Here is a 21,776-nt window from a genome sequence, read left to right on the forward strand (position 1 = left end):
ATTTTTCAATTTTTGTAGCTTTACAGGTTTCAGAGATGAGCCTGCTACAAATCTTAATGTTGGAATTTATTTGAATTGAATAAATAAGAGCACAAGGAAAACGTTTTTTCTTTAAATATCAGGATTGTTTTAACTATAATAGTTTAGTCCATGCAAGTAGGATACTTCTTTTTAATTCACTTTTGAAAAACTTTTGTCTGAGGTTCACCTTTTATGTTACTGAGTTTAAATTAAATCGCACATATACATTATGCACAGAATGAGGGAGAAATAACCTATTTTCTAGCAAACTTTATAAACCTTACAGTAGCATTGAGAAATTTTTTATTCTCAGTATTTAGAGAAAAGACATGTAGGTGCTGGTCTTCAATGGTATGTAATTATTGGAGGATGTAGATAGTTTTGTATTGGAAGATTCAGAAGCAGTGAAGCAGACTAGATGTCCTCTTCCCAAAGTTAAGCATGAAATATGTTTCTAGTCAGCACAATCCAGCTTTTCATTCAGTTTACTACTTATTATTCCTTCCTGTATTTGGTAAATCTCTTAGTTTTAAAAGCAGAGCGTGCTTTGATAAACCCTTCTGGTTATGATTCCAGCACATTTAAGTTTAATTTTTATTAGTGGAATTAACTGTAGAATGCTGTTTTCATACACTGTGAATTCCAGTTTTCATCCAAATGCTGCCTGACACAGACCCAAAGGAGAAACTATTGTCTTGTTAAATAAGGAATGTGCCATTCACCATTTTATAATGTACTAAATTTAAAAATTAACAGTAAAAACGAATGTCTGCCTAACTATGTAATTGCTAGAATGACTATGAGATATATTGGATAGAAAAATCAGTTTGTAAAAGTTGTATTTGGTTATAAACCATCTTATGCAAACCAACAATAGTGATGCTTTCTTCTAGAAACTAAATATCCCAGTGCACAAGAAGATTAAAATCAGCTATATGAGTTAGGTTTCTTGCTTTCTTTTATTCATTTACAATTATAACTGGGGTGATTGTTGATCCCTTTTTTGCTTTTGGTCAATCCACCTTGATTAGATGTGCCTTCACACCCCCACAAAAACCTTCTTGACTGGATTCCTGGATTTTGGTGGTACTTTGCAGATTTATGCTGTCTAAGAGGTTAATCTTGGAATAAGATGAACTAAACTTGGAATAAGATGAACACTGTATTTTGATGCCTGTGCTTCTGAGTGATGATTCCTGTGTGAAAGCTGTGTGCGAATGATCTTAATTCTGTTTCTGCTTAGAAACTGCTTGAAGTCCAGCTCTTTGTTCCAAAGATCTGCTGACATTAAATGTTTGGCCTATTTGTTTTGTCCATGTGGTAGAAGAAAGCCTTCCAATGCAGAAATGCTTTAGTACCTTAAGGTGTAAAATTAGGAACATCCTTTATGTTGGGGAGGACTTCGCATGTTTTTCAGTGACTAATAAAAGTTTTAACTTTGTCTGCTATTTCTTCTCCTCTTGTGGCAACTATGTGTTCAGCCATGAATTTTAGTACGTATTTGAACAGTGTGTTCGTGACGGCAGCGAATGAGACCTCAATCCAGAGCTGGCATCGTGATCCCAATGTTGTAAGAGCTGCAGCCTCTTTTGAAATCTTCCCAGCCATACATGCCTTAGTACAGCACTGAGAAGAGTTTTAAATAGATTGATCAAAACTTGTAAAGGCAAAGTGGCAGCTCAAATAATAGCCTGCTATATGCAGTTTCATTGTATCTGTCTTTATTAGATAGGGAATGTGGAATTTTGTCTTTTTATTGGTTATGTCATACATCTCAGGTAATTTGTCTTAGCTTAGGATGTAGGGCATGTAGGAGAAATACTTTCAAGGAGGAAATGCAGAATCATACGAAGGCCATGTCTGCAAAATCAGCTCAATGTTATTATTGGTTTTTAATTTGAGGATCTAACTAGTTATCTAGTTATAAAGATTCAAACATTTTGGTATGAAAAGAAATTCTATTCACCTTGTTAATTCTGCCTTGAATATCTTTCCTCTTAGTCATGGTCAAAGCCGCCCATCGATGGTCTCGTGGATGAATACTCCGTCTGCTATCCCAGCTGCCTCAAATACTACACCATCCACTTTCTTCTTCCCTAACCCTGCCACTGGGAGTGACAGGGCAGTGGAAAGGTATGACGTAGACTTCCAGCTTCTGCTGGTTATTCATCTGCCTCCTTTTCCCTGTAGCTTTGTAAAAATAGCTAATTCATGTCTTCTGCAATTTGCGAATGGTTATCTCAAATCAAGAAATGCAACCTTAGCGATTTTGACAGAATAAAATGTCTACTTTTTCTTTTTTTTTCCTTTGAACATCTTCCTTGTAGAAGGCACCCAGATTGAGCCGGTGGCTTGTTGGTTAATAACAAGCAGACTCTGATTTGGGTGGCCAATTCATAGTGTCTCTCTACTGCAGTGATTCTTTTACAGTGTCTTTTAAAATACAGATTTTTTTTCTTTTCCATAGCCACCCGTGTCAAATGTAAGTTCCTCAACGTAGCCTTCTTGCCTCTGAAAGGCTTCCCCTGTCTTTACCTGTCTCTGTGGTTTCATTCTTTTCTTTCTCTTTTTTGGCCTACTGTCCTTCCATCCTGTTTCTGCTTCCTTCCATGTTGTTGTCGTCCATCTTTTGAAGTATTTTCACTTTTTCCTTTGAAGGTCTCCACCATCTTAGCTTTTTTCTGCAAGTTTTAGAATATTTGCTTTTCTAATTAAAGTAGTTGGGTACGTTCATAAAATCTTTCCAACACTTGGAAACAAAATTCCATTTCTCATTACTGGTCGCACTTTGCACCAGAACTGCGTTGTTTGTTTGACTGCAAGTTGCTTGGGGCAGGGAGAATCCTTCCCAATGTTTTATGTGTAGTTGTTGTTGCTTGGGCTGAACAAAAGATGATTTAATGATGTGGGTGCTGTGTCTAAACAAAGCATCATTGGGCAGCAGCAAACTGTCAGTTCGCAAAGGCATGCTTAAATAAGAAGTGCCAAAATTACTTGTATATTCCAAGATCTCTGCTTATGGTACTTGGAGAAATGAGTACTTTGGACAAATTCATATTGATGGCTTATTACTGAGCACCCTGAGAACACCTCCCAAAGACTGCCTGAAATGTTTGAAATCTTACTGTGTTTAGGACAAAACAGCATCTTCAGTATGTCTAGCACTGTTGTTTTGTAAACCAATATAAAAAGCAAATTCTGTACAGTGGTAGTGAAAAGCTGCATTGCAAGATTCATGAAGAAACATTTCAGAAGATATAATGATGATTAGTCTATAAATTAAGTACAGTATGCTTTGCCTACTATTGATTTCATTGCTGATTAGCGCTCAGCAAAATTTTAACTGTAGTTGAAAGTCGAGTTTAACTGTCATAAAAATAAGGGTGCATAAAGTTGGGAGTAAAATTCAAAAATGCCAACAGTAAGCTGTGAAGCTTCAGCTTTGGTATTTGTGTGTATGAATTATAAGCCTGTAATGATGCATGTGAGATTATGTTTAAAGTTTTAGTCATGTCTAAATGAGAATGGAGAGAAAATGATTGAAAAAGGAGAATGTCTTCATAATAGTAAAAAAAATTACTATAATTCATAATTTCTTTTTTCAGCATTGCCCACCGAAAAGCAAGAGCGGTTTATCCATGCGAAGCAGAACATAGCTCTGAGTTATCATTTCAGATAGGAGCAATTTTTGAAGATGGTAAGTACTGCTTGAGTAAATATAAAGCAATGAAAAACAAATTGACAAAACTGAAAATTGGCTTTGGATAAAAAAACCTGCTTTCTGCCAACGTTGCTGATGGCACACGGTGACGTAGAAGATTTCTGGTACACACAGAAGCTACTTAGCATTATACTTAGCTCTGTGAGGCAATGCCTGTGATTTCCGGTGAGTAGACACTTTCAATTGGTCTACTTTTTCAGTAGCATTTAAATGTGTTGTAGTACCAAAAAAAAGTTGTTCAGCGATAGAGAAAAATGTCTTGGCCTATGAAACTGTATTTTTTTAAAATGTGTATTATTGTTGTAAAATATCATCTGAGATTTCATTTAAAGAAAAAAAAAAAATCTGTTTAAGGATTTTCAAGGAAGCAGAGCTCTAGGCAAATCAGGTGATCGCTGGAGGGAAAAGGGAGTGTTTACTTTTTGGATCAAGGGGTGCCTTAGTGTGTGTATGTAGTTGTAGAAAAAGGAATATTCATTGAGGTGCAGCATGAAGGCCTGTGTTTATGGACCCCAATATAGTATTACAAATGAGCCAGAAGGTGATTCCTGTGCTCAAGACACTGTTGGTCCTCAGTAAGCTTCCATGGCTCTACTCTTCAGCACCTGCACAAGGACTTCAAACTGATAGGAACAGTTTTAGTTTTTATGCCAGTGACAGCTGTGACACAAACTCTGAAGATGCAGAAGACTACATTAGAGCGTAGTTTCTTCCTATCGCAAGGAAGTTCCTCTTAGAAGAAAGAGAGGGTATGGAATAGCTCAACAAGGCCTGGACAAATTCAGCAATTCTTGTTACTTGAATGCAATTTAATAATAATAATAATTCTAAGCAGCATGGTAAGATTGTTTGATATAAGACTGTGATAAAAAATTTCATACTAAAAGCCAGAAGACTCTTAAGTTTGGCCAAATCTTCACCCAGATTTTGTGAAGACTGGGGGATTCAAAGTGATCTGAGAATTGCATCCCAAAGAACCTTGTGAGTACCGAGGCCAGCATTTCAGTCTTTCAGTCTGTCTAGAGGCAGGGGAGTAGTAAGAGGCATACAAGCCTCTAAAGAATCTGGAAATTCTGCAATGATGCCCGTTTTCTTCTCATTCATTGTCAGCTTTTAGCTTGCTACCAGGTTAGAAATCTGATATGTGCTTTCCAGAGGGAAAGTGGTATTTAAATCTGCATGACCAAATGCGCTTAGGGGATGTCCTGCCCAGTCATTCAAATACCACATGTGAGAATCTTTGGTTGGATGTGCATCAAAGGAGGAGTATTCCAAATTCCCAGTTTACATCCAGCAGGAAAAAGAGAAAAATACACAATCGAAAACAGCTGGAAAAAATCAACCTGCAGGCATTAAAAAGCTAACTAAATATGTCTTATATTTCCCAAAATGCACCCTGTTGACTCTGTTAGCACTGGATCAAAAGTGTGTGTGGGAAGGTTTTTCACATTAGGAAAATCTTCTCATCCTGTCCTCCCCAACCCCAGTAGAAGGTTCCTAATTTTTTTAACGAGGTGAAACAAATGGGAAGCTCAGCAGAACTTTTTTTTTTTAGCATGTATCACAACAACAACAAAATCGCACATAGACACCTCCTTCCCCTTCTTTGCGATGCTTATTTTAAAGCAGACAGAGCACGGGACATTCCTGTCCTCTGCCTCCTCCCAAACAAGTAAATGGTAAGCTTGGTCCAGACTTCAGTTTTGCTTTTTTTGCGGCGTAAGGTGGTCTGGGCTCCCCAGTAGGTTCTTCCCTACTAGCACTCACTTTACAAAATCATACCTGATGTTTCCTGTTAGAGCTGCCTTGCAGGCAAATCATGTCTGACTCAGGTTAGGTGGGAGACCTTTTAAACATGAATTAGCTAAATGATTGCTCTTTTAAAAGTCTCTAACACCAGTTATTTTAATTTAGTTTTTTTTTTTAAAACATGACTGATAGGGGTCTTCAGCAGACATAAAACTGTGTACAGGAAAAAAACCTAGTGCATGAGGGAAAAGATCTGATGCAAAAAAGAGAGGCATTTCCAATGCGGAACAGCAAGGGTTGCACACCTGTTGTGCTGGCATGGGATGAGAAACTCTTTCAAGAAGCAGGTGCTTCTGTGTCACGCGTTTGTGTGAGAGCAATGTTCAGATTCTTTTCTTGTGCAAAGAGATCGCTAGAAGTTATGGCAAAGCTACTAGGGTTTTGCTTCGTTACAGCCTCAGTTGAGTTTTTCGGCTAGAGAGTTGGAGTGTCCAAGAACAAGTATGGAATTTGACTTTTTGGCAGCTGTAGAGAAATGTTTCAACTGTAAGACTCTTTTTCCATGTCATCATACAAATAAGGTTGGAAACTTGAGAAAAGGTTACACGGATTGCATTTTGAAAACCTAATTGCAGATTTCCAATGGGAAAGATCACATCTCCTTAAATACATTTGTTTTGATTTATTCCACTGTATCCTGGTTATTTTATTGGCATTGTCCTTGCCCTGCAGGGCTTTCAGCCTAAGGAAGGCTGTGGATTGGCAGAAAAAAGGAGGAGAGCATCCAAGTAATAAGGCAGTAACTGGATGTATGTAGTAAGTTAGCGGTCATTCCATAATGGTTCCCAATAGGTTATGTCATGGATGGCTCTGTCAGTATAGAAAGGTTTCAAATAGGGAGACTGGTCTGTACTTTTAATGATATTCTGAGAATGTGTGTATGATATTCTGAGAATATCATTAGAAGTGCAGACCAGTCTCTGTATTTGAAGCCTCTGAAATTCCTTCCTTTCTTTTTGCGCTAGGCACCCTTGTGGCTGTGCTGGGATCAGATTCCAGTGAATCAATTCAGGTTCTTTCGTTACTCAATTTAAATTCCCATATGCCCTAATAAAGTCCCCAAATGAAGAATTAAAGTAATAATAAATCAATTCTGCAGTTCTACCAATAACCTTAACTATCAAAGTGACAACGCATCAATCAAGTTGACGTACAGCTAGTATCAACCATTAAAGTAACTGTTAAATTAATGTCTGCTAAAAAGTGCTGCCTCCATTAGTGAAGGTTTTATCCGTCTCTCCTTTCTCCACCTTGCCTGTCTCACTTTCCTAATCCTGACTCTTTCACCTCTCTTTGTTTGTTGAGTTTTTTCCTTTCTTTTCCCTCTCTTTTCTATTTTCCTTCCTTCTCTTTTTCATTTCCCTTCCCTGTTGTTCTTCTGTTTTGTCTCTCTTGGTCCATAGATGTTGATTGCAGCAGTTTTCTCTTCCCTGTTATTATCCTGGATGAATCTTTCTGGCTGCTCTAACATGAGACAGGATAATGGCATTTAGTGAAGTACAGTCTTGCACCTGTCATAGCAGCTAAATGTAATATTGGTGCAAGAAGGTAAGAGTTTAACCTTTACTCCCTTCCCCATTTCCTATTTCTAAATGGGGGAAAAAATATTTGCTTGTGTGTCAGGTTGACAAGGTTAGATTTACTAATGTTTTAAGTTTGGATATTATAAAACTAATATTTAAATTAGGTAGGAGGACTCTGCAGAGGGATCTGGACAGGCTGGATCGATGGGCTGAGGCCAACTGCATGAGGTTTAATAAGGCCAAGTGCCGGGTCCTGCACTTTGGCCACAACAACCCCACGCAACGCTACAGGCTTGGGGAGGGGTGGCTGGAGAGCTGCCCGGTGGAAAAGGACCTGGGGTTGCTGGTTGACAGCCGGATGAACATGAGCCGGCAGTGTGCCCAGGTGGCCAAGAAGGCCAACAGCGTCCTGGCCTGTATCAGAAATCGTGTGGCCAGCAGGAGTAGGGAAGTGATCGTGCCCCTGTACTCAGCACTGGTGAGGCCGCACCTTGAATCCTGTGTTCAGGTTTGGGCCCCTCACTACAGGAAGGATGCTGAGGTGCTGGAGCGTGTCCAGAGAAGGGCAACGAAGCTGGTGAGGGGTCTGGAGCACAAGTCTTATGGGGAGCAGCTGAGGGAACTGGGGTTGTTCAGTCTGGAGAAGAGGAGGCTGAGGAGAGACCTTATCACTCTCTACAACTACCTGAAAGGGAGTTGTGGCAACGTGGCTGTTGGTCTCTTCTCCCAAGTAACTAGTGATAGGATGAGAGGAAATGGCCTCCAGTTGTGCCAGGGGAGGTTTAGATTGGATATTAGGAAAAAATCTCTTCACCGAGAGGGTGGTCAAGCATTGGAACAGGCTGCCCAGGGAGGTGGTGGAGTCACCATCTCTGGAAGTGTTCAAAAAACATGTGGATGTGGCGCTTCAGGACATGGTTTAGGGGGCATGGTGGTGTTGGTTAACGGTTGGACTTGATCTCGAAGATCCCATCTGGGATTCTGTGATTCTGATTCTGTAAATTAAGCTTTATATCACCTGATAGGAATCTGTATAGAATCTGAACATTTGCATATTCATGTGTTTTCAATATTGCATGTACCTTGTGCTACCCTGAATCCCACAGTCTTTCTGTTGAAGTGTCATAGAATATAAATGCTAAGGTGCCATCTGCTAAGTTAAAAAGAAAAGGCAAAGTTTTCTATTTAATTGAATTGTGTAAGAAAATTAATAATGTGAACAATATCCACTGGATTTTTTAAAAAAATCTTCAATTCCATTTACCTGAGGCTGTGCCAATATTTTTATTTCCCAGTTGCTACAGGCTATATTGACAGCACATAACAATATAATTCAAGTGGTTACAGGCAAAGCTTGAAGAGTTTGCAGCTGGATAAGGGCACATATGGGAAGAAGCAGAGTATGATCTGAGATTGAGAGAGACATATGCTGGCTGTATATTTTTGTTGTTGTTCTTGAAGCAGATATTCCCAATAATCGCGGAAAGGATAATCAGACTGCCTAGCGTTGAAACCTTGCCAGCCTTGGAGCCAAGTGTTATTAAATTTCTGGTTCTTGAAAGAGACTGCTTAGAAGTCAGTAAATGGGAATTTCACTAGGGAGAAGTGTTTTAGATAGGGTAACTGGTGTTTACACAACAAAATTCCTTGGCAGTATTGCTAGCAAGAAGGCTTCCTGAAAACTTGTCAAGATAGCTCTCGTCAAAGCTTTTTACAATTTTTAAAATCAGGTTTTAAGGGAGAGAAAATATGGGGAAAACTGAGAAAATGTTTTGTTATAATAATCTTCCTCAGTAAAGGTGTGGGACCGATCGTCCCTACCAAGCCTGGTAGGAACAAAGAAAGCCGTGCTCACACAGCCATTGTCGTCCCTCTCTGTTTTGCCTCGTGTAACAAAGTGCCAGCCTTAGTTAATGTCCCTGGTTTTGACTTCAAGGTGCTCTCTTTCCTCTTATTCATGCTGTGGTTTCTGGACCGTCTGTCTTTAGGGTACTGACAAATGAAGGATTTACATCAAAGAGAAGATGTACTACTCCCCAAATACTGTATTGCACTGCGTGTGCAAATAATTCTTTTGTTGAGGTGAAAATTAGGATAAAGCTACTTTTCCGTGCACCTTTTGTCTGTGGATTTCAAAGCACTTGGAAACATTCATGTGTATTAATTATCTCCATTTTACACCTGGAGAAACTGAGTGTACAGGCTGTGGACGGATGTTCTCCTTTTTAGATACCTCCATGCCATTTTGGGGTAGGTACCTCAGGCTGCTGCTGAAAGTTGCAAACACATCACCAATAAAAAGTACTAGATGAGCACTACCAAATTCCTATTGACTTTGCTAGAAGTTTTAAAAAGTCACTCAAGGTAGTTTGACCCTAACCAGTCTGATTTTGCTCCTGCCAACAGCATTGTGGAAGCAGTGGTCTCCAGAAGAGAAATTTAAAATGGAAGATGTTTAAACTGATGCGTTTTACCTTCTAGTTGGTGTGTGTACGGGATTGTCAGAGAAGCTCAGCTGTCAGGTGGGATGGGAACCAACTCAGGAGAAAGACCTCAAGTCTCAGTGTCTACACACAGGTCACCAAGTTATAGCGCAGGGAACTCATCAGCAACTTGGCTGACTAACCGCTTGCCTCTATTTTAGAGCGAGCCAAATTCTCCTTCGGGTTCTCGCTCTATTCATTGCATTGACTAGATCTCCACCAGCTGTAGTAGGAGCTTAGAGACTTCTATATAGGGAAGTCTCCCTTCTATATAGGGAATTCCACCTTTCTGATTTGTCATGGTGTTATCAGTGTGTTTTGCTTTCGTTCACAAGACTGAGCCCTTATAGGCAGACTGTTTTATTTGTGGTCACACAGTAAATCTTTAACAGGGTTGGGAAGAAGACCCCTTGACTCCTAGCCCTGTGTCCTGTCCACAAGATAATTCTGCTTGTCACAACATACTTAAGGGAAACAGCAAGTTTCTAAATTTCAAATTCCATGCTAGCCCTAAGCATGCTAAATGTTTGTGTATTTCTGCGGTCAACTTTACCCATAGGGATTGTTTCAAAAAGCCATAGGGATTTCTAAACACGGAGGGCTCGCAAGCACATTTTGTTGCTTTAATTTAATTTCTCAGTGAAAAATTGGCCGGCGTGATCGAGTTCTACAGAATTGCATTCTGGTGTTGTAGTGGTTTTAGCAGTGAGATTTCTTTTGCCCACAAAATGCAATCCTCATTTATGTAGCTCACTGGGGTCATTACTTTGTTTGGTAAAGTAGTCCATCGGAAAAGGAGGCCCTCTCGTGCCAGGCACCACGCATGTTAGATTGCCTCCCCTGATTCAGTTTCCTCCTGAAACGGCTAGTTTCCACAAAGGTGTGGAAATCGGTGTGGTTCAGTGACTGATTCAGTCCTGGTAAAGTTAGTAGCCCCTAGGCAATGAACTAATACCACTGTGGAAATGAGCCTTGGTCTCATTTGTAGTTGAGACTCGTGAAACTTTTTTGAGCTGCCAAAACATCACATGGTCTGCTTATAGCATTGGGTCTCTGGGAAGAGCCGCTTGCGAATTCTATATATTTGCAGTTAGATGATCGTAACGTTGGCAATATCGAAGCTCTTTCCTATGGAGAATACAGAAAAGTAAGAAGAAATGCTGCAAATGCCAAGTTGACCTTACTGTGTTTCTTGATCAGATGAAATCAGAAAAGCTTTTACTTGGAGATCTTATTGCAAATTGGAAGTCTGTTGATTTTGTTTGTCCATTTGAGTTGGCGTGATCGTTCCGTAGCGCTTGCCATCATTACTGATGGTCAGACATTCTCCTTCTCTACGGTGGCTCCACTAGAGTGAGACTGCTGCAGTGGCCTTGCAGCAGGTATTGAGGCAGCTGCCGTCCCGCTCCAGGCTCTCAACTTCACTGCTATTTCCACTGTCCTAAGAGGTGATGGCGTTTAGTGGTGGTTCTTCGGTCTTGTTGTGCAGTCTTGCTATGCACTTGTTAAACCTTGCTGGAAAATATTTACTTATTAGTTCTCTGCTCTGTATCTTTTAGACTACAAGTATTTTCCCCTCCTGTCCCTAGCCAACATAAGACTTAGTCTTATGGGAGGCTTGGTCCAATAATGAGTTGTAGTTTTAAGGTCAAATGTGTGGTTTCTGCAGCAAGGTATTTTTAAATGAGGCAGGCCTGAGAAAGTACTAAGAACTGTAATTGTTGCTGACAGAAGAAATGACAGAAAGGGGACACTAGGGAACATCTTCTTGAGCAGGGTATTTTTCAGAAATAGCCCGTGTCCTGGGTTTAGGAGGAGCTGTGCATGATAGCAAAAACGTCTCTTGTGTGGTAAAGTGTTTTTTATTTTAAATTAATGCTGTTGTACACTAAACTCTGGACATGGATTAGCAAAGAAAACAGGATCACTGGAGCTTAAAGCAGCTTTGCACTGGGACAGCTTCCCCACAAATATCATTTGCCTACAGAAGAGGTCAGTGATGTACGTGGGTATCTTAACCCTTCTTGCCGAAGGTGGTTTGAATGGGGGCAGAAGTCTTACCCGACATGACAGTCACCACTACTGCTGAATATTAGGAATTACTTCCTGGTGTGATTTTTTTACAAAAAGACTGGTCTCTGGAAATGGTGATCTTACGTGTAGTCTGACTGCGGAGTCTTTCTTCAGTCTTCGTAGAGTCTACAAGAAACTTCTGCTAACAAGTAACGAGGCCCTGAGCTGTGTAACGTACGTGTACGATATTTAATTTCCTAAGCAGAGAGCTCAGCTGTACCACGCGTATCTAGCGTTCTGGGCTGAAAATGGTCTTTGTCAGTCAAGTCCAATTGCTCGGCCATCGTCCATTATCTCTGAACGTGCTGCAGTGAGCAGAGTCCATTATTATGGTATCAAACTTGTTTAGAAAATATTTCTTTAGAAATTTGCTGTTGTGTTGAGCGAAGTGATTCAGCATCGTTTGAGCATTTCCTCCCCTGGGTAAATTTTAGATAAATTTAAATTTCACTGTGATCCACTCAGATGAGGGCTACCCTCATTCTGAACAGGCCTGTGATTTATAGACACTCACATGTGAGTAATACCTCTTCTCTCTCTAATGTAAATTAAGGTTGAGCTCCAGAGGACAAGTAGACATTTCCTACTTCTGAGTTTTGTAGTTGTTTTCCTTCCTAGTCTTTCATTTTTGGGAGCTTGTTTCCTGTAACACAGATGTGCTCCGTAGGCACGGGAGCCTTCGGGGGGAGGTTTAGGTGCCCGCTAGAGCTGCTGGCGTATTTGCTGGAAACGCAGAATTACAGCCGCTGCGGTGGAGCTTCTGGAGGGAGGTTTGTGGTGGTGTCAGTGATGCTGTTTCAAATGCGCGTGTACTCTGTAATTGTGGAATAAAAACTGACAAAGGGAGAGGAGGGCCTGCTAATTACTAATAGTAATGTAAGTTACCGTGTGTGCACAGATCCTAAAAGGTAACAGTCGATGTCTTTTTTTGCCTTTGGGATCTTTCTGTCAAACATATTCATTATAAATATGAGCCCAGACTTTTGATCTGAATCTAAACTATCAGTATGGTTTGAAAGCAGTTTTGTTTTCTGGATTCCTTGGAGGTACAACCGTTGTTTAAGCCGTGGTTTCTGAGCACAGCTTCTAGCTTCACTGTCTTGACAATAATAGGACACAGGGAAAAAACTAGGGGAAAGTATCTTTTAAGTGCACAAATTTAGAGCCTTACAATGCTTTTGAAAGTGAGACTTAACATGTTGCTCTTTCTTAACTGTTATTTCCCTGATTTGTAGAAGGCTACAAATATCACATTCCCCCATGTGTTAATGTGTTTTAAATAAAGCACTGACATGGCTGGCAGCATGTTTCAGCATTTGTCTGATCTCTTCCCTAAATAATGTCTGTCTCGGAAGCACTGTGAGGATAAATTAATATGGTAGAGAATATCGTAGGCTGCTAAAATTGGGAGATTTTACAGTTACATAGGTGTAAGTAGGCACCTGTATCGTATTCTCATAAGAAATTTGATACAGGATTTTTCAGTCTGTTTTCCAAAGAAATGAGGCTTATGTTTCTTTTTTAACTTCATGTCAAATGTGGTCAAAATATATATATATATATATATATAGGAAGCCAGATTTCATCAGTTCTGCTGCTCACAGAACTTGCGGGGCATTTATGGAGTTTGAGCTGAATTTTTCCTCTTATTTTGGATTCATGGATACTCTTGCATAAACTTTGGGAGCGCAGTGGTAAACACTTAAGATGGCAACAAGGAACAGGGCGTATTGTTCAAGTGTTTCCTTCATGCTTTGTGACTAGTACTATGTATTTGAATTTCATGGAGAGGATTTAACCAGAATGATTCAGATTTTGTCCACTAGTCTCTTCCAACAGAGGCTGTACTCTGTGAAGAGATAATACCTGGAGTGAGATCTGGCTCATTTCTATTTCCCCTGTAACCCTTCACATGCTTACTTCTCGTGCAGAGTAAGGTCCTGTGCCATTTTCTGTGGCTCGGAGCTTTCACATTCATCACCTTTGTTCAGATCAGGTTTTTGGTCTTGCTTTGCCCCCAGCTGCTGAAAGTGTTTCCCAGTGTTTGATGTGAATTCTAACTTCTCCCCAAAGGCGTCTAGATTTTCTATTTTATAAACCCGTCCTATGTTCCATTAACTGTTTCTTTATTGAAGTCTCCTGCCCCTAAAAGCTATTTCACCATGTATACTTTGCAGAAGATAGTTCAAGCACCTGTATTATGCAAGTATTTAAGTTAATCCTCATCTTCATCTTTCCTAGCCAGATTCTTAAACTGGTCATTGCAGAAGACTGGATGTTTTTATGGATGCTTTGCCTGGTGTCGAGGAGCTGAAGCGAAAAGCACTAATTCAAACACAAAAAGAGGCAGTAATTTTTTTTCCCTTTTCTTTTGCAGTGCAATTTTCCAGAGAACCAGGATGGCTAGAAGGCACGCTAAATGGCAAGAGAGGACTTATTCCACAAAATTATGTTCAGTTTTTATAGCTTAGTGCATTGAACGCCAAGAAGGTGTACATGGTATCCATGGATTTTTGTTATAGTCACTTCTGTCGTCTTTTGTGACTGCTTTTAATCAACAAAGAACCTGACTAAGGGTTGAAGATCCTAATCTGTATAAAGACATTAAGTGTTGCCAAATATGAATTACAAAAAAAAAAAGATTCTTTAAGGGTTGGAATGGGGCGGCGGGGGACGACATGACAAGAAAGGGGGATGGAGGGATAGGTTAATTTTTTTAATAGGGTGCTTTTTTCAATTGTAAAGAGCAGTAGTGGTACGTTTGTTTGTAAGATAACTAGCATTTGAAGTCAAATATTTGGTTGATCTGTGACTCAGCTACCACTTGAAGAAGATTTTTATAAACTTGGTGTCCTGGAGATTATGCTTCGATAACCAGCATATTTAACAGAGTAGTATTTGTGTTTGGAAAATGCTGTTGGATTACGAAGAAGCCGTCATGCTTAAATTACATTTCAAAGTGGAACAGACACCAGTAAGTAAAATAATAGGTATCGAGACATGACATTTTTCAAATGTCTTCAAAGAACACATTCGTTTGTTGTGTGTATGATTTCATTTATTTTATAAAGATAAGACACATGAAATTTTATTACAGGCTCCTATTTGTCATGGTTCCTTTGCTATTCAAAACCATCACTGTAAATGAAATAAAATGTTATTTGCTATTTGACCTAAGTCATTCCCATGTTGGAGAATATTTTGCTCTGGTTCTCTAAGTTATGGCATGAAAGAATTATTGGCAGCTCTATGCAGGCAGCCTCAAGCAGGCTCCAAAATGGATGGGGAACTTTCCTCACTTAAAATAGGCAACTCTGCAAGCTCAAGCCAAATGGAAGAGACTCTCTGGCTATGATCCTTGTGCATCCTGGAGGCAGCTTACATTTTTTATCTGCTGTCCATCTGTCTACCTCCTCCTTGAGCTTCCCTTTCTTCCTCCCCTCTAACTGGCAATTGTCAGGTCTTAATGATACTTCATAGTATGAGAATCCTCAAGTAGCTGCCTCATAATCTGTAGAACTATTTGAGTAGTAAAAGAGTTATCTGTGGTCATAGAAGAAGCTTCCAGAAATCTTGTGGTATATAAATCTGTGCCTTGTGATTTAAAAAAAAAAGTTATGTGCAGTTTATCATTAATCTCTGTATTTTTCTCTCCTTCAAGTAAGACCCTCTGGGAGGCAGTGGAGAGGATGCAGGAAAATATGACGGGATGACGTGCTAATACAGGCTCACTTACTTATTAAATGGGACTCTGTGGATTTTGAGTCATTTACTGCAGATATACTTAGCTTGCAAGTTTTTCTAACTAATGTGATTAGTAAACCAGTTAATGGTTAAAGCTGCCTTAAGGTTGGGATGGCTTTTTTTCCCCCTTAACTCCATACCATTATTTTGTTCCTTTGCCCAGACTGCATAGACCATTGGAGCACGCACAAATCATTTCCAGATGGAGCAATGGTGGGCCAAGTCAGTACAGCTCTCCAGCACTAAAACTCACAGCTTGGAGGAGTTTCATTTGCTGTATTCTCGTGGCATTTGGGCGGTGACTCTCTGCCATACAGCTTTTGGGCAATTCTTGTCTTGGCATAAGCGGCTAAGTGACCCAAGCACTGAAGATGACTTTTGGATTTCTGCGAAGGAGATCAAGTTCTTTGATTTGGTCCTTGACTCAGTATTAAGGAAATAGTTGCACCAGAACATGACAGCAGCAGATCGCAGGTTTCCCTGCTCGGCTTTGTTCACATGGCAGAGCGCTGTTCTGGCTGCGGATCGCGTCACGTTGCCGGGGCCCACAGCTTTATCAACTTATTCGGGACCTTAAAAAGTCATTCTGGAGGCAGGATGGTGTTCGTGTGGCCAGACTCGGTTTTCAGGGCTACCAGTTGGTGGGAAATGCTGAAAGAAGAGGGAGACTGTAAATCTTTGGTGTTGGCCCAGTAGGTGTGGCACACAGGTATGCTGGTGAGGCTGTGATAACTTGAGGCTTACAAGCTTTAAGTTGCTTCCATTTGTTTTGTTGTTGTTTTAAACGTGCAGTGCATGTTTGGTCTTGTTCTGGCTGCTGTCTTCCAAAATTCTCAATGTATTTCTCTGCTCTAGCTCTGTGGTTTGTGTTTTTTTGTGTGGCCCCCCCCCCCCCCTTAACTGAGGTGGTTTAAAAAGGCAGATAGGTAGAGAAGGCATAAAAGACTTAGTGTATCATATTCCATCCAGTCCTGTGACCCTGTTTGCCTTTAGGTGAGGTGTTTTGAGACTCCTGTTACTTCTGGAGCCACGCAGAGAAAAAGGAAGAAGAAAACTTTTTTTACTGAGGAATGATACACTGAGCAGAGGTAATACTAATCCAAACTTTCTCATGTCCTAGACATTGTCTGAAGGCAGTGGTGTGAGCTGAGCCAGATCAGATCTGGCTTTCACGCTAACCACACTGCCTCTTGGGAATTTAGCTGCGGTCACTGCTACCCACCATAGGGGTTTCTACATCAGCCCAGTCATACTAAGTCCGAGTACAGACTTGTACAGCTGAGTAGCCATGGTGCGTCTCATTCTTCATCCTCACTGCTGAACAGCACTGTAAGCGATGCTCTCGTACTGACTGGAAGTAGAGACTAAAGGATGCTAAAAAATAAAAATCTGAATGTTAGGCCCCTTTCCCATCCTTTGAGATTGTTTTCCCTCTTTCCTGAGGGAGGTGGGCCTTAGGGCATGCCTCTTGTCTGTCTTCTCCATGGCTTGGTAGATCTGGAAAGAGCAGAGGAACGCACTGTTAACTTGAGGCAGGAAGGAGGACACAGGCATCAGTTGTGGCAAAAGCTGGTGGAAGGGCTCTTCCCTTTTGGCCTGGCAGCAAGGGTGGTCGTTCTCCGTGGGTCTGGCCCGAGTCCTCTCATGGAGAACTGCTCTCGTGTCACAGCTGTGGGTACAGGTCCAGCTTAACCCCCAGGCTGGGTTCCCCCTCCCTTGCTGCATGCAGGTTACTGTGCATAGAGGCACGTACTTGTCTGTTCTCAAAAGCTGAGGCTCCTGGTAGTGAATGCATGGCACAGGCTGAAAATTAGAGAGGGTGAATTAGGAAAAAAAAAAAGTCGTTTTGTTCTTTTTATGCAAAATGACATTTGCCTTGCCATCACTGTGGAGCCAAAGATTGAATCCCTCAGCTGGGGGATTAAGGTCAGATGTGTGTTTGCTGAACAATTAGCAGAAAAGCTGAGACTCCTGATTAGCTGGGATCAGTAGGAATTTACGGTCAGCGTTAGCCACTGGACAGTGCACAGTCACTTGGCCGGGCAGCATTTTCACTCTGCTGGGTGAAAAACCCTGGGGATTTCAGGCTGCTGAATGTTGTTAATCATTGTCCCAGCTGATCTTCATGGCAGGTTTCCTCCTGGTGCCCCATCGTTCATCAGGAGTGAAAGAAAAATCTCACTGGCTGATGTACCTGCCCTGTAATGAAAATAAGCATTCCTGCTACATTCCTTACGGCTTTTGCTAGCTGAGCCTCTGTAATTGTATCACAAAAAAGACTTGGGGAGAAACTCGCCTTTCTCAATGCTCTGTGCCTTGTTCTCTTTCTCTTAACCCATTTCACAATTCTTACCTGGTTTGCAATTTAAGGAGAAAAGCTGCTAACAGAAGGCTTACGTAGGCTGTAAACGCACCGGTGCTAAACACAGTTTAACTGAAAGTCTTCACTGGAGTTTCACCTATTAAGCAGAATGTGCCTTGGACATCGTTTTCTACATCAGAGTTCAACAGTGTGCGCTCATCTGTGCTTGCAGTAACCACAGGTAAGCACCAAATAAACCTCATCCTATCGACATCTACAATTAGAGTGTCCTTTTAAAAACCTTGTCGCGCAGTCTGTTTTGCCTAGCAACATCTTTGACATGAAAAGGTATTTTTTCACTCCGTTCTCTCTTAATAATATCATACTCATCGTAAACTCCCGGTCGCTGGAGATACCTGAAAGAAAGCAGTGTCCCAGTTTGGGGTCAGATTACAAGTTCTGTTACGTTTTTAAGTAGCAATAGCATTTTCTTATTTCTAGAACAGCATATGACAGATACATCTGCTTGTAAACATATGGGCAATTTTTCTTAACACTGCTGGTCCTCTACTTATTCTTTCTTTCTGACAATTCAGCAAACAGAAGGCAGCTGCAAGGATTTTTGGCAATAAGAAGTCTGTGTAACTTGTTATTAAAAAAACCCAAAATGCAATTAAATGGTGGTTTTATGCCACAGACCTAGCTTCGTGCAGAACTTGGCAGTGAATTTTTGAGAGAGAGAGTGCACAGAACAAACCAGGATAGCAACAGTTTTATTTCCCCTTCTAACTATCTTACTATAATTGGAAAAGACCTGACCCGGAGAAGGCAGTTTGATTTAGCCACTGGGCAAACCTTGTGTATATAAAATAGTGAATTTCCCATTTCTGTGAGACAAATTCTAACTTTGGTCGATGAGTAGAGCAGCTCTAGGTTACCTGGAACTGGCAGCCAGAGTTGTCTGGCTATTGAAGGTTGCTGGGTTTGTTTCTTTGAGTGGGATGGAGCCTGCGCGTGTGACGGTGTCAGCGCGTCATGAGGTGAGCACTGTTACCCAGGTTAAGCGAACCAAAGTCCTCACGGCTGGGCATTCCTTACTCTGCAGTGTGAGTAGCTGCGCGCTGGCTGAAGCCATCGTATGTGCTGAGCCATCTCTTGATGAAACCAAATTTCTAGATGTATGGAGAGAGACGTTATATTACGTTGTTAGTTACTTAACATCGTTTCTTGAGGAGCAGAAGCTTGGCTCTAAGGGTATCACTGCCCCACAGCACCTATCTGAGATTAAAATGCAAGAAATACTTGCAATCAAACCAGTTTAATTCATGTATATTTGTACAATTTGTATAAAAAAGGGAAAAAAAAGAAAAATAGGTACTTGCAGACATTAACATAAAGACCAAACAATATTTTCTATTTATTTAAAAAGCTTTAAACATACAGAAGCAAACCCCTAGTTATAAATGCATCATTATGCATAGATTTTACTGTTTACACCATACTGCTGGCTGCTTTTATTTTTCATCCAGGAATCTATTTAAACTCCAAGAATTCTTAAACATTCCTCTGAGCTTCCTGGCCTCAGAACTGCTGTCTATCTTACCAAGTCATTGACCTCCAGCTGAAAACGTTGCTCTAAAAAAAGAAAGTCAAATCTTTAATAAACAATTAAAAGTGCATTAACTGTAGAATTGTTTAATTTCATAAATGTTTAAACAAGTCAGTGAAAAACACCACCCTGTGAATTAGCTTTTTGCATTATTGATTGTAAAGTATCTTTTTAATAAGATTTTGATATTGCAAACTTTAGTCTTTTCTATTTTATTTTGCGCAACTGTTCAGTCGCACGACGTGTGTAGTATTCCTGAAATACCCACTGCAGTACATTAATGCTATTTTACATTTTTTAACTGTGTATACAATGCTCTTGCTGTATATCCCCGTTCCTTCTTACAACAAAATAATTTAGCTCAGGGAACAGAAGCCCCCTTCTAAAAGGTGTTCCGGTTTGTCTTGTATTTTGCAGGAGACAAATGCCTATTTCATTCTAAACAAATTCAAGAGAATGTAACTTAACTTCCCCATAGCTACAAACTAGGGTTGGTTTGTGGTATTTTTGTTGTTGTCTTTTTCTCTGTACACAGGTTTAGATAAAAAAAAGTGATGGCTATTCTGCTTAAGTGTCCTTGATAAGAGAATACTGCCTCTTGCAACATCTATATCCAATTTGTATCTATTACCTCAATGATCTCTAGCAAAAAATAATAATCAATGAATGGTTTCATAAACAACAGGTGATTAAAGTAAAGGATTTATTATAATCTGCTTACAGTTGTTTGCAAAGACAGACATACGTTTTTGCATAAAGATATAAATTGCTTTTTAAAACTAATTTAGTGTGTTTAATTATATGAAGTTTCTGTGAATTATGAATTGTACCAAACCAAGATTAAAAGTAATAAGGTACAAAAATAGGAGCAAACAGACAACAATTTGGACTGGGACAGGCATTTAACAGTGAAGTGTAGAATATGGCTTTGCTATTTTAATCAAGCAAAGTTACTCTGAGACAGAAAAGGAGGCAGTAACTTTGTTAATATAAAAAGCTGCTGCAGACTGTATTCAATTTTAGACTTTTTTTAAAAAAAAAAAGGTAAATGAAAAGATGGATGTATGACTGTGTCTTTACTTGTAAACAACCAGTCTGCATGCTGTGTATCTCACGTTGGAAGTTTGGCTTTCATATTGCTGTGCAGGTCAGTATTTAAAGACCTGCCTATGAATTAGACTTCCAAAATGCAAGTAATACATGTATGTATATATTTATATATAAAAAAACCTCTCTGAATACAGTCTTTACAGGTTACCCATTGCATAAGGCAGGTGTCATTTAAAAAGACAAGTAGCACTGACTGTCTTCAGTGCACCAAAGCGCACCTCAAAATTTGGGCTCAAAGGGTGTAGACTTGTGAATTTGACCACCATTTAAAAGAAATGCTACATTCTGACTGGCCAAGGGACAAACTAGAGCTCAAAAATACCAGTGCCACCCAGAGAGAACACTATAGATTAGGACTCTGAAAAACTATTCTATTTAAACATCTGCATGTGGTAGCAACAGTTGAGCCTCAGAAAAGTTCACCTGTCCTCTGTTCTACTCCAAAATTTTGTAATTGCTTATAAATTGTGAAATAGTGAAAATCACCTCAAAAATTTTTTTCTTTGCAGTCTTATTCTAGAGAAAACATTTTTGAGACAAAATCAGACCAAGTGAGTTGAACTTGTAGTGTGAACATTTACCTGCTCTGATGTATTCTGGTTATTACAAAAATGCTTACAAAATCACAGCCGGTTTTAGTTTCCGCTCAGCTAATCTGCCCATATCAGTACCTTACCATGCCTCTCACCAGTACAAATCTGTTCCATATACTTACTGTAATGATCTGCATGTTCCCTTCATCATAATCAGAAATTGTTCTCCCCATCTGAAATAATCATCTGACCTTTTAAGATGGTTTTATGTATCCAGTATTCAAAGGAAAAAAAACCCCAAACAATCTGGGAAACCTTAATAAAAAAAGGAAAATCATTCAACATCTTATTCACCCCTGTTCCCCTGAGAGAGAAAGGGAATAGAGGGCAAGAACTCACTACATCATTAAGCTGGCAAAAGCTTTGGAGAGACTGTAATTTGTCTTGTTAAATGAAACCTTCGTAAAGTGGCAAACACAACATAGTGTAGTTTCCTACAGAAATCTGAAGCAGGATTTCCAAGATGTGCTCAAGTCACATACGCTTGCAAGCGAAACAAACAGGAGAAAAATATAGAGGAAAATAGAAAGGCTTAAATACAACTGAAAAGGTTAACTGTGGCTATTTACAACAGATACTGTGGGGTGGTAAATTAGATATGATGCTAAAAAAGGCACAGCTTTCCCTTTCTTAAATACACTGTAAACGGTTCATTATGCATGCAGAACATTTCACTTTACAAAAAATTACCTTGTTTGTTTAGACAAAGATAGTACTTAAATAGTCTCCAGCAAAATAGAGTTCTTTCAAAAATACTTTCCCATTCATCCTATTAACCATTAAAGATT

At 39.9% G+C, this 21,776-nt stretch overlaps 1 protein-coding gene across 1 annotated transcript in view; it reads left to right on the forward strand.

Annotated features, from left to right (window-relative positions):
* Positions 1-14,096, forward strand: part of ARHGAP10 (Rho GTPase activating protein 10) — a gene marked incomplete at both ends in the record, with an annotated part of 154,493 nt that extends 140,397 nt beyond the window's left edge. The window contains 3 exons of the mRNA XM_081999649.1: positions 2,023-2,154; positions 3,627-3,718; positions 14,008-14,096. Of these exons, the coding sequence (XP_081855775.1) occupies positions 2,023-2,154; positions 3,627-3,718; positions 14,008-14,096 (313 nt within the window). The remainder of the gene's footprint in view (positions 1-2,022; positions 2,155-3,626; positions 3,719-14,007) is intronic.
* Between the last annotated feature and the right edge of the window lie 7,680 nt (positions 14,097-21,776).

The sequence above is a fragment of the Phaethon aethereus genome (genome assembly GCF_964289735.1).
Source record: "Phaethon aethereus genome assembly, chromosome: 4".
NCBI lineage: Eukaryota > Metazoa > Chordata > Aves > Phaethontiformes > Phaethontidae > Phaethon > Phaethon aethereus.